Consider the following 13,700-nt stretch of genomic DNA (forward strand, 5'->3'; position numbering starts at 1 on the left):
ATGCACACCAAATCTCATCAAAAATAAAGAGAACAACCCCTACTGATTTTGGTGGCCCCATAGCCTTTCCTCTAGCACCACCCATAGGCCAAAAGGACCCCCCCGGCCCCCCCCCCCCATACATGGTACTTATTTCACTTCAGTGAGTGTGCAAATATACTAATATGTCCTAAACTGTCCTATAATGTTATAAAAAAGACATTATTGGCAAAAATATTAATTGTTCAAGGTTGTATTAAATACTTAATTTTATTACATTATCGACTTCATAAACTTATTTTCTAAAGAAAATAAATCATTTTCATTTTATGAGCATTGTTTCCTTTCCTCCAACGCCCAAATGTAGTTGCAGGTGCGCAGTGTGTCCACATGATGGCGTTCTCATTCCAAATTCCTCCGCCGTGACCAGTCCAGCACTCTGCAGTTGTACTACCAGGGGCCCTACCCTCCCAACCCAGCCTCCCACTGTGGATCTGACATCACCCTGCAGAGTGAGAGAAGGAGGAAGCAAAGCTGTCACTGAAAGTACTGGAGCAGACAGCCTGGATAGATATACCACACACTCTGTCTCCACTTTACAGCCAAGTCCACTACTCTACTCCTTCAACTAGTTGAATACAGCAAGGCTGCGCTTCTAAAAAAGGTGCCCGTTGGATTTAAATACGGAACGAAAAGAGAGCAATAATAACGCTTGTTTCTGTTTGTTTGTTTGCTTGCTTGTTTATTTGTTTGTTGTTGTTTTTGTTTGTTTTTAAGCCATGGCTGATAGAAGCTCAGATGAGTCGGACTCGGAGACGGAGAACAGGTTCGCCCGCAAAGGTGGTTTTAAGCAAAAGAACGTCCACGAAGTCAAGGACCATAAATTTATAGCGAGGTTCTTCAAGCAGCCGACTTTCTGCAGCCACTGCAAAGACTTCATCTGGTAAGAGCATTGGAATTCAATTCATACTACTACTCCACCGTGCGAGTCGTGCGACGTTTGCCAAAAATAACTAATCTTCAAGCATGTTTAGGCTTGTACGGATGAGTTGTTTTTTTGGCGAGCGACACCGCCCTACTACGGAGTATAAAGGCTCTACTACTCTAAACTGCCTGTTGAATACTATAGCTGCTGACTGTCTGTGTGTGCAGTGCACGATTATGTAACAACTGATATTATAACTCCCCCAAACATGTTGGAACACTAAAGCGAATTATCCATCCAAATAGCGACGTTCTTATGTTGTCACAAACGGGTTGAGTGAGCGATAAAATCTGCATACCAGATGAGACATGACAACTGTTGCAGGCTTTAAATCCTGAATTGGTCTTGAATGACTGAAGGACAACTTCGTCGTAACCTAGCTCGTCCTCTCCGATCATGTTGTGTGAATATTAAACAGTAGTAGACCTACGTATCCTTTACTTGATAACAAACTTAAGGCACTGCCCATTGCAGCAGGCCCAATCCCTTAAAAAAAAGAGAGAGAACTGCATATTCTATTGGAAATTAATAGCTATAGAGGCTACATGGTTTCGTTTGAAAGGGAAGAAGGGACGCACCCATGATAACAACCCCCCGCTGTGGAAGGAAGGGGGTGTGTTCTAATTGGTTTACAGTCTTAATAATTCTGCAGGACAACCTATGGCCAAGATAATGCCACTCCTCTGTGTGTGTGTGTGTGTGTGTGTGTGTGTGTGTGTGTGTGTGTGTGTGTGGGGCGACATTCATTGGCACACATAGCCTACTGTAATTTAATATACAAAATGTACAAACTTCCAACTTAACATTTTTGTTTTGTTCCTTGATAGATTCTATTATAATGATCCTTGATTTTTCTTTCACCTCACCCTATTATACCTGAGTTAATAATGTGTGTGTGTGTGTGTGTGTGTGTGTGTGTGTGTGTGTGTGTGTGTGTGTGTGTGTGTGTGTGTGTGTGTGTGTGTGTGTGTGTGTGTGTGTGTGTGTGTGTGTGTGTGTGTGTGTGTGTGTTGCTGTGTTTCAAGCTGCTCGAATGTAATTGTCCCTAGTGGGATCCATAAAGTAGTTTGAAGCTAAATTAGAAGTTGATTCATAGCACACTGCACCTGTGTTCATTTTAACCACTGCCCTCCTGTCCTGCTTTTGAATTTCACCCAGCTACTGTAGATACTGCACTATAGTTAGAGGCAATTGTAAAAGGTTATGTAAAACCACACACACACACACAGTATGTAAGTAATTATTGTAAAATCATCAAAGAAAAATAAAACACACTGTAGCTCACTTTTGAACCCTTTATTTTGATACTACCTGAGTGGGCTGACCAGTTGAGGTACAGTAATTAATTAATTCTGCTCTGTTTTCACAGGGGATTTGGAAAACAAGGATTCCAGTGCCAAGGTAAAGTGTGTGTGTGTGTGTGTGTGTGTGTGTGTGTGTGTGTGTGTGTGTGTGTGTGTGTGTGTGTGTGTGTGTGTGTGTGTGTGTGTGTGTGTGTGTGTGTGTGTGTGTGTGTGTGTGTGTGTGTGTGTGTGTGTGTGTGTGTGTGTGTGTGTGTGTGTGTGTGTGTGTGATAAACAGAAATACTGTTGTTGTATACCAGGCTACCAAACAGAAATGCTTCCATTCTTTTGATTTGCTACTGTCCTTCTTTCTTTTAGCCTGTCTTTCTCTCTGTGCTTCTCAGGATAGCAAGCTTGTTGTTTAAACAGCCCACGTACAGGAGGAAATGTATGGCATTTGGTTGTCTGTGATTATGATTCAGTTTGTCTGTTATAAAAGCGGAAAAGGGTCTGATTACTGTATGGCACATATAGCTGAAAACAAAGTAGTAGAGAAGGAAAGGGGAAGAGGGCATGCAACTGGAGTCAGACATACAGCTCTTACCAACTCGGCCTGCTATTGCTAACAACATGGACAAAAGACAATTGTCTTTTGTCAACCCACTCCTACGTCACAACTGCATAAGTCTCCATCTAATGTGGAAACTGTTGTGCTTGCCAGCTTTTACATTTTGGCTCAGAGTGCTCAGGTAGCTGTGCAGATGATGTCTGCACATGATGTTTCCCTTGGATATGTTTTTTTTTTTTTGCAGATGAAAACCATATGTTATACACACTGGAACACATTGAAATTCTTCCTTGTATTCAATTATTAACTGACTGCATGTTTTTGGCTGAAATTTGACACACGCACGCGCGCATGTGCGGAGTGAGAGAGAGAGAGAGAGAGAGAGACATTCACTAAGAACAATAATTCAGTACATTTCCTGAAGAGAGAGAGAGAGAGAGAGAGAGAGAGAGAGAGACGTTCACTAAGAACAATAATTCAGTACATTTCCTGGAGAGAGAGAGAGAGAGAGACATTCACTAAGAACAATAATTCAGTACATTTCCTGGAGAGAGAGAGAGAGAGAGAGAGAGAGAGACATTCACTAAGAACAATAATTCAGTACATTTCCTGGAGTCTAAGGATAAGTCCTTGCCTGAGAGCTAGGGCTTTTGATCTCAATGCCTCCGAAGCCCTCTCATGGAGTGAGATAGGATGGAGTTGCAGAGAGAGAAAAATGTAAAGAAAAAAGAGATGGAGGTCGCTTTAGAATTCTTACACACATTGCTATATACTGTCATTTTTCTGTAACTATTATAGTGTGCACTGAAAGATATTCAGATATATTTTGCCTGATGAAGACCTAGCAGGCGAAACATTGTAGTCTTTTGCCAAATAAATAAAGTAAGTCTATGGAGCTCTAGAAACAAGTGTGCGTATGTTCCTTCCTTCTCATTGATGTTTGCTTTAATGGCTTGACGTCCAGCACCTGGCCTAAATACAGGCAAAAAAATCTATCTTCTCTGTGAAGAAAGAATATTCAACCCATGGATAAATTAATGTTGTTCCTTTCCCTGACATCCACCTTAACAACCACTCCTCTGTTTGGTGTTCTGGCATGGAGGTGGGACACTCTCTGTCCTCAGCCTTCAGAATGTGAGTGTGATGAGAAGCCAGTGGCTATATTGTTGGGGGCTTTTTGTCTTTATTGATAGAAGTACAGTAGGTTTACAGGAATCGGGGAGAGAGATGGGAGGGAAGAGACTCAGCAAAGGTCGTCTGGATCGGGACTCGAAGCCGTAACACGCTGTCAGGCTGGATTACCAGCATAGTTGCCCGGACCGGTAGGCTGGCCCGGGCCACCATGGTGCTATTGCCTATTGATAACAGACTTGTTGCCAATAACACCAATTTCACATAATGCGATGTTGATATCATCACACTTCCACCACACAGTACTCCAACCCCGCTTGTTCTCCTCGTTATTTTCTCAACCTACCTTTTAGAGACGATGGATAGAGCTTTATTGATACTCATGGGGAAATCCAGGTGTCGTACCAGCAACAGCAGTAAGCACGATGAAACACAGCCTACACAGGATAGGTTCAGGTGTAAGAGTAGAGAGACAAAATGATTAGGACTGCCTGTAAGGTTGTCGTAAAGGCTGCATTGTTAGAGAGAGAAAACGAGAGCGAATGTGAATTGGACTGCGTTGTACACCATCAGAGATGCCACGCACAAGTGGTGCAGGTGCACAAGTGTATTCTTTTCATTTTTCTGAGATGTAGCGCATATTCGGAGGCTTGACTACCCACCTTTTCCACAATGGATATGTGGATGGATATGCTAATACATCCACCTTTTTGGGACAAAGGTGAGAACTGAGAAGTAATAGCCTTTCTATCCAAGGAAACAGAGTTTCCACTGAAAAATACCTGTCTGTCCATCAATTATTAAACCAAGGTTGTTGGAAGTGAGGGTCACAGCAACAGGCGTGGGGGAGTGTCTCTGACTGTCAAGCCCTGAATGAAAAGAGAAAGGTGATAAACTGGACAGTGGCCTTTCCCTAACTAGAGTGACATTTAACTTTCAAGTCTATACTGTAAGTGTCTGCTTTTCTAGAAATAGTGTGTCATTCACTGCTGTGGCAATTATACAGTATCTTATCTCATCTTAGGTGTAGTTTATGTCCATAGAACTATTGTTGGACACTTGTCAATCTGTTGGATCAGATGGACTACATTTTTATAATATCGTGTCTTGATCTTGAATTTATAGGCCAGTCAGAATCCCTAATCCAGCCTAACAGGGATCCTTAACGATAGTAATACGATTTCAGCCTGGTGCCAGGTCAAAGTTTGAAAGAGGGACAAGCCTATCAGCATCTACCTTACCTCAATGGTATCTGTGTTTTGAACCTGCATCTTATCTCTACCCCCTGAGGCCAGGCCTATTACAGCAGGGTCCTATTTCCAGGCTCTGGCATGCAGCGTTTGTGCAGGTGTCTCAAATCACTGTTAAACTGTCGCTGTATGTGAACCCATGCAATCTGTTCCCGCGTCACTCAGTACCTACTACTGTACAGACCCTCGATCCAAATTCAGGTTATTTTTAGGTACTTTAGTTAGGCTAACCAAGCATGTTCTTGTTGTTTCAACATTGCCTGGCTTTGCATTCATTTAGTTACTTGATATTTGCCCTAGGGACCTGCACACTTGTGCAAGTACAGTCTTGTGGGGCCATTTAGGACTCAAATTAGTTCCCATCGTTCAGGGAGTCGGTACATGTGTAAGGAAGGGAGATTAGACTTGTCCATGCACCCTGGGCATTTCAATCAGTGTCCGACATCATGGTATGAACTGAACTCTAATCACCACCACTGGCACCAATACCGATCTATCTATAGATAAATGATAACCATCTTGCTCTGCCAGTCTCTCCCACAAGACAGGCAACAAATATTGGCTGAAACATGAAACAACCAATGCTGTTTAACAAGCATGACACAGAGGATCCTTGATAATAAGATATTAGAAAAAGAAAAAAATCAAGATTTTGTCATGCCAAATAATGTTTCTATGAGATGGATAGAAGGAATTAATTATCATTTAAATGCTCCACTTAATGCAGTGTTTTCCTGGCCTCCACACAAATATAATGAAGAAGGAATCAATGGGAATATAATTCATTAAACTGCTGGCTTTGAAAAGGACTCCCCGGTTTTAAGTGTGGGAGGCTAGGCTTCTGAAGTGCATCTCTCGACTCGTATATGCACTACATCCAATTTATGTAATAGCATCTAAGAAACTGAGGGGACTGCACACTGTGCACAGCCCCGGAGAAAATTGATATGAATTGAAGAATGTAGAAAGGACATTGTTATTTGAACTCGTCCTTCTTTGGCAATTAGTACTCTCTTAGTAATCTCTCTCACTTTCCCCAATCTCTTGCTCTTTGTGAATGTCATATGCAAAGATAAAATCACTTCAGAAGACATTGCCACTACAAAAAGAGTAGCTTGTATGAGCTAGACTCCAGCCAGAGTTGACATGGACCCTCACTGACAGACAAGTGAATTGTAACAGACCTTACTATTACTGTGGGTTATGTGAAGGTTACATTCCAAGAGTTGGAAAGTGCACGGTAGAATCCAGTCTTCATATATAACTATGACAGTTAAGAGTTAAAGGGCAGTATTATGTGTGTCTTAAGTACCAGGTCTTATTACTTAACTTAAAGGACCACTTCACCACTTTTCAACATCTCTTCATATAATTGGTCCTCACTAATATTCATGATAAAACACCACCATTTTTTCCTACTCAGTCTGTGTCTCATAGGAGGGCTTTGGGCAGTTCGGACACCCGTCCACCAGTGACATCATCATTAGGCAGATTTTTTTTAAAAACAAGATTTGTTTTAAAATATATTTAGATTTTTATTATCGTGAGAACGATGGCTTCAACTTTTGCATTGAAACTTTTCAGGAAAAGAAAGCCTGCCGTTTATATTAGCTTGGATTCACCACCGATGATGTCACTGGTGGACGGGTTTCTGAACTGCCCACAGCCCTCCTATGAGACACAGACTGAGTAGGAAAAAATTGTGGTATTTTATCATGAACATTAGTTAGGACCAATTATAGGAAGAGAAGTTGAAAAGTGGTGAAGTGGTCCTTTAAGACCTGGAGGCGTGATCAATGCCATTTGGCTATTCTGAGTGGCCAAACAGCATTGACCAGGTCTTAAGTTAAGTAATAAGTTAAGTGGTACTTAAGACACGCATAATACTGCCCAAAGAGTTAACACTCCAGATTTTGCAGTGAGGAGCGGACATTGCTCAACCAGAACATTAAGCACCACCTTTAGATATACTAAAGCGATATGGCAGGAGAAGAACCTGTGGCATATTATGAATATTGTGATGACTAGTGGTTGTTGTTACTCTGTCGGGCATTTTTCAGCTGGACATGTAGAATAATTATCAAACAACATGACTGCTCTCTCTCTTCTAATGTGAAACATCATCCTCACAGACAGCAGCAGGCCATGCTATTACAGACTCTTACATTGAGAACATGCAAGAAGCGCCAAGTCAATAAACTGATGTATTATCCCATGCCAACCACTATTACTGATGCACATGTGGTCTAGGATGACTGTGGAGTGTTTGGTGTTTGGACAGCACTCACCGCATCCTGCTGCATATCCACTATGGTGGTATCTCAACAATGACACTGTTGACATAACAGTCTATGGAAAGGTAAACTCTGTTAATGTCATACGCTCCTGCCTATAGTAAATTGCTCTCGTTGCTTAACCGTTTATTATTATTTCTGGATCTGGTTGGCCTGTCTCCCTTCCATTAGCACAATTCACATCTGTCATTAAAGGCATTCAGTGTGAATTGTATTTGGGACAGAGGTAACCCATGTGAAATCTTGGTGTTAAGTGATTAATTGAATACTAATTATTAATTATATATTAATTGGATCAAAAACCAGAACATCAACATGTTAAAATACAACAAGCTCATGATGTAACACCTTCAAACTAGCAAGAGGTTTCTATAAAGTAGTTATAGACAATGGAAGAATGGGTGGTATAAGCAAGATCAGATCATGAAACTACTAATAGTATTGATAGCAGTGGCATAGAAGTCTTTCCTCTGCTGTTTTGTCTTCTTGCCTATGAGATGTCACATAAAAAAGCATACGGTAATGCAGTTTACTGATGGGCTCAGCTTTAATATTGCAAATGTTTACAAGGTGAAGCGACAAGTGAGGTCAGGTTTTAGTGTTGACAAATCATATCGTGTAATTTGAAACCCAATTTCAAAGTTGGTGTTCGGGTGTACAGACACCTGTTCTGTCCTTGTCTCTGCCTCTTAGGTTTTTGCCGTTTGTATAGAACTCGTTTGCAATGTATTTGTGTACTTATATATCTAGGAGAATGCCTTTCATATAAAATCCATTACCGGACCTGTAATTGATGCAGCAATATCAACATGAAACCTGAGGTACCAACCTCAGGTTTCACCCGCCTTTCTTAAGCTTTTCTTTTCTTTCCTTTGTTTGTTTGAGTTTATGTTAGAAATTGAGGTCACGATGAACACTGTGCCTGACCTGTAAGCCACAGACTGTGCACTGGCTGTATATGTAATAGCCTGACAGGCCAGAATTCAGCTATTGACTATTATTATTGCCATGAAAACACAATACCTTAATGTTAAATTAAGTGAAGATTCTGAGGGTTTTATCTGGTTCAATTCCTGCAAGGATAGTTGGATGCATGGTTTATATCCCCAGAGGGACCTTGCATACCAAACTCTTATTTCCCTCTGGGATGTCGTGGGGTTCTGGCAAAGTGAACCTAAAATGGCCCAGAATGAACCATGGCAATGTTGGTCGCTGTGCGTGACATGAGAGCATTGCAGAAACTGAATGAGATCTCTTGGGCCTTCCAGGGAACATAAAAGGAAAATAAAATATTAAGCTATGCTGACTGCATTCCTGACAGCCCTGACAGACACAGGCAGGCCTTGGTATGGTCCAAGGACTCTTGGAAGGCCTAGAATACCAAACACATTCCCTGATGGTTCACCTTAATGCATTGGATTCAAACCATCAACTCAGCCACTGTCAGAGCTTTGAAATGTAGACCGACCACCCAACTGCCTCACCCTGCTATCTCCTGTCACCGATTCTGTCGCTCTTTTTTTTCTCTATATAATAATAATATAACAATGTCTGAGAGCCAGACTGACTACACTTTTCTGCAGCTGATCCTGGTTTTAAACCACCCAAAGATATTTGAATGCATGTTATTTCTTCTATTATATTACTTCTTTGTCCCACCTTTCCTGTCTCTCTGATCGCAATCACTGTCCTAATCAAATAAAACTGGTAGCACGGTGGTGCAGTCTGTAGCGCTGTCGCCTCACAGCTAGAAGGTCCCGGGTTCCCGAATGTTCTCTCCTCCGTGCCATTAGCGCCCATACCGTAGGTGAGGTTGGTGAAAGGGCCATTCTGTGTGGAGTTTGCATGTTCTCCACATGCAGTAATCCTAGTCTCTATACTGCCTCCCCCTGGTCAGCCAGGGCGCCTGATGGAGGAGCAAGGAACTGGTTGGAATAACGTATTTGTTCCATGCGCTACGTCCCACCGGGGAAACTCCCCCCGTCACTTGATCAGAAGTGGCCTGCTCACTCCTTGTGCATTTAAGGACGCATTAACTCAGTTCAGTTCTTCCCAGGTTGGCAGAGGGAGAGTAGTGCCTAGGTAGGTACAGCTTAGGCAATGCTCTATATGCATCCAACCCTTTCGCGTTCAACTTGGGCCGCCGCTGCACTTCCAGTCGCCAGCCAACTCATTGATAGTGGACGTATGGTTGTGATTTTGTAGGAAACAAAAAAAGTTCTATAAACCACACTATTTCATTTGATTATTTGATGTCGTGGTTTTTCATAGTTTGTATTATTTGTGTGGCGACGACATGATGACATGAGTTAAAAACTAAAATGTCCTTTTAAAAACGGCAGCTCTTCCAGTTTTTACACTGCTCTTTCTCTCACGCGCGGGCGCAAACACAATATCTGTATAATATATAGCTATCTCTCTCTTTCTCTCACTCACACACAAGCACACACGTACGCTCTGGTGTAAAACGTGCAAGGTGCAAACACAGTTAGTTGGTGATGGAAGGCAGTTTTTAAGTCATGATGTGGGAAGTGCAGCAGCCCAAGCTGAACACGGAAGGGTTGGATCTTGGATGCATATAGCCAATAATATTGGCATCACTGGTCTAGGACTCAAAATTGTGATCATCATTAGACCCAAAGGTCAGGCTCGTGTGTGTGTGTGTGTGTGTGTGTGTGTGTGTGTGTGTGTGTGTGTGTGTGTGTGTGTGTGTGTGTGTGTGTGTGTGTGTGTGTGTGTGTGTGTGTGTGTGTGTGTGTGTGTGTGTGTGTGTGTGTGTGTGTGTGTGTGTGTGTGTGTGTGTGTGTGTGTGTGTGTGTGTGTGTGTGTGTGCGCAGAATTCATCTTAGTCTATGTATAGTACTGCTCATTGGTCCCCTGAAGTAGACTGCTGCTCATGTTCCGTTTACATGATACCCTGTCTTTCTAGTCACGCTGTGATTGCTGACAATGCAAACATGAGCCATCGCGTCTCGGGATTGCTGGGATACAGAAGATGGAGAAACAAAAGCAAATACAAACAAAAGTAATATTCATCTTATCTATAAAAGCAGCACGGTGTGTGTGTGTACGTACGTCTGTAACCCAAGAACTGTTCGCCCCACCGACTACAAATTTGACACACATGTTCCACACCCCCACAGGGAGTGCAGTGCCCGGTGTCGAGTCCGTTGGATAGCCAGTTGTCCAGAACCAGCACGAAAGCCTCTGCCTGGGCTCTGGACCTGATGCCAATGGGCACCGCTCTAATATGTTTAATGGCAGGAAGTTGATGCCCCGCTTTTGACCAAAAATATATGTATATTTTATACACCGTTCAACAGATAACAAGAACAGGAATTAATCGTGGTGCAGTGTGCGTTCCCTGATGGACGACAGGAAACATTTTCTGTCCCTGGAGTGGTGGGTGTAGAAATGGGGGACTAGGGGGTTAATGATTGGTACCAGTGCCCTAGTATGGCTTTCTCAACTTAATGATGCTACAAGCTTGGAGATGCTTCAGTCACAAGCAGCCACCATAAGTCAATCATTATGGTTATCCAGTGCCACAATTTTGCCTCGTTAATCTTTCTTACAGAACATAATTTTAAGGTTCACTCTGTAATGCAAAAAAAATAAAAAATAAAGGTTAAACCTCCTTTTTACTAGTCCTGATTCCTGACATGAGTGTACTGAAATTGAATTTCCCCAGCTCTCTCTGGGCTTGTGTCCAGACTGTAGTTCTTGAGGATTCATATTGCAATATAGATGTAATTCAGGGCTGTGATTTGCAGGATTCGCCAGTAGTGCCTGTAAGAGAAGCTTTATAGAGATTAGTATACAATGTCAATACCCTGTCGGGGAGTGCCTGTCCTGCATAGTAACTTCTGCTGCTGCACCAGCAAATCCCTGGCAATAAAACCGCTTACCTCTAAAAGCCCGTCGAGTTTACAAAGGTATGGCATGTGGATCCACATACACCAAAGAAAGTTGTTGAGAGCTCTTGTCCATCCCTACTTAACTAACACTTTCAACCCAGAACAAATTTTGTATCGCCCCCCCCCCCCCCCCCCCCCCCCATGTTGTCTTAACGGCGTCAGAAACAAAGTGGCATCACCATTAACTGAGATTATGCTCAGAGACTTCACAACATCTGGCCACTATGTTTTGAAACTCAGTGTTCCAGCCCTAGCTTAACCACATGCACCTTAGCATCCATATTCTGGGCATATCATAAGGCTAGATAACTGGATGAATATTCTGCAAAAATAAATGAACATTGAGCAAACAAAGTATGTAGATCAACTATTTTGGCCATTTACTGTGTGTACAACAAACTATATAGCGGTTGTACTAAAGCACCAATAACAAGGTTTTCTGTGTAATCATTTGGACACAACTGAGATCCCTGTTATTGGCTCTGTAGTCGATTTATCCGTCTCTTTATCTGTGTATATCAAAACTTCAGGACTAACCTCATGACTCATGTTGGACAACTTGAAAGCCTTTCTAGACATGCTCATATCTTTTTATTTATAAGCATCCACTTCTACCTGCTTCTATCCGCTTCTACCTGCTCCTTTTCGAACACACTTACCTATTGTCTATTGTCTATTATTTACTTTTATTGTTTTATTGTGATGTTTTATTGTATGGTGTTTGAAACAAATAAAAAGAAAGAAAGAAACTAAGGAACACATCAAATGATATTTGTTATCTCCAACACAACTTTATCTTGTTTCACCTTTACAACTGTATCCATAGACAAATCCTTGCATGCCTCCAGATAATGCCTCCATAATTCTGTTGCCAGGTTATTGGAAGTCATAGACTACTTTTGTCTCCCCCTTCCCTCACAAGATAGCCTGACAAACTACAACTGACAAAATTATTCTCATCTTTCAAATAAAATAATATCTCAAGAGACGGTGAGATAGTTTTTCACACACACACACACACACACACACACACACACACACACACACACACACACACACACACACACACACACACACACACACACACACACACACACACACAATAGAGCCTGACCTTTGGGTCTAATGATGATCACAATTTTGAAGAGTCCTAGACCAGTGATGCCAATTGGCTATATGCATCCAAGATCCAACCGTGTTCAGCTTGGGCCGCTGCACTTCCCACATCATGACTTAAAAACTGCCTTCCATCACCAACTAACTGTGTTTGCACCTTGCACGTTTTACACCAGAGCGTACGTGTGTGCTTGTGTGTGAGTGAGGGAAAGAGAGAGATAGCTATATATTATACAGATATTGTGTTTGCACCCGTGCGTGAGAGAAAGAAAGAGAGAGAGAGCAGTGTAAAAACTGGAAGAGCTGCCGTTTTTAAAAGGACATTTTAGTTTTTAACTCATGTCGTCGCCACACAAATAATACAAACTATGAAAAACCACGACATCATTTGTTAAGTCATTTATGATCACTCTTGAAAACCTTTAAATGTTCTCATGTAGTATAGTAGAGTTTTGTCTTTGGACCACTGGAAGACTAGCTCTGTGACTTAGTGCTCAAAATTCCAAAAATATCTGGACAGTGCACTAAACAATACTGTACCACACAGTACAGTATGCATGTGGATATTATGACATCATCTAATGCCATGCCTTGCAGCACATAAGCTGCAGCTAGACCATATTACCATAGCCTTGGAAGACCCATTTGTTGTTGTTGAAGTTAGTGAGTTTATGATTCATGCATGTACTATATCTCCTGATATAGCTTCTAAAAGCTATTTACTTTGAGACAGGATTCCCATATTTTTATGAAGATTTATAATGCTCCGACATTTTAATATGATTTGTAAATATTTGTTTTTTAATGAGTTGAGACTCGCTCAAAAGTGTACACATCCGTTTGAGTTGAAGATGATTCAAACCTTCCCTGTGCTTCCCACACGAACCATAAGGGTCTATTTAGTTACATTTGTACACACTCAGAGTTAAATTAACAGTGAGGAGTTTACTGTGCTCAAATAATGAATACAGTACTCTCAAACATGACAAATTGTATACTCCTGGCCTATGTGTTGTTCCCAGCCATAGAATGGCCCAACGCTGTAAGTGAGTTGTCAGTGCAGCTGATCTTAATCCTGTCCATTAGCACAGTTGTATGGGTGGATTAGAGCTTTTGATCTGGGAGTGTCTGTTTCTTTATGGATGGAGGTGATGTAGGGGCTTCAGCTGGGCGTGGC

At 41.8% G+C, this 13,700-nt stretch overlaps 1 protein-coding gene across 2 annotated transcripts in view; it reads left to right on the forward strand.

Moving 5' to 3' along the window:
• Positions 1 to 480: 480 nt before the first annotated feature.
• Positions 481 to 13,700, forward strand: part of LOC306922479 (protein kinase C alpha type-like) — a 167,319-nt gene continuing 154,099 nt past the window's right edge. For both annotated transcript variants that reach the window (XM_079500120.1, XM_079500121.1), the window contains exons 1-3: positions 481 to 643; positions 757 to 922; positions 2,334 to 2,365. In XM_079500120.1, coding sequence (XP_079356246.1) covers positions 759 to 922; positions 2,334 to 2,365 — 196 coding nt within the window. In that variant the 5' untranslated portion in view covers positions 481 to 643; positions 757 to 758. The remainder of the gene's footprint in view (positions 644 to 756; positions 923 to 2,333; positions 2,366 to 13,700) is intronic.

This window comes from Electrona antarctica (genome assembly GCF_951216825.1).
Source record: "Electrona antarctica genome assembly, chromosome: 4".
In the NCBI taxonomy this organism is placed as follows: domain Eukaryota; kingdom Metazoa; phylum Chordata; class Actinopteri; order Myctophiformes; family Myctophidae; genus Electrona; species Electrona antarctica.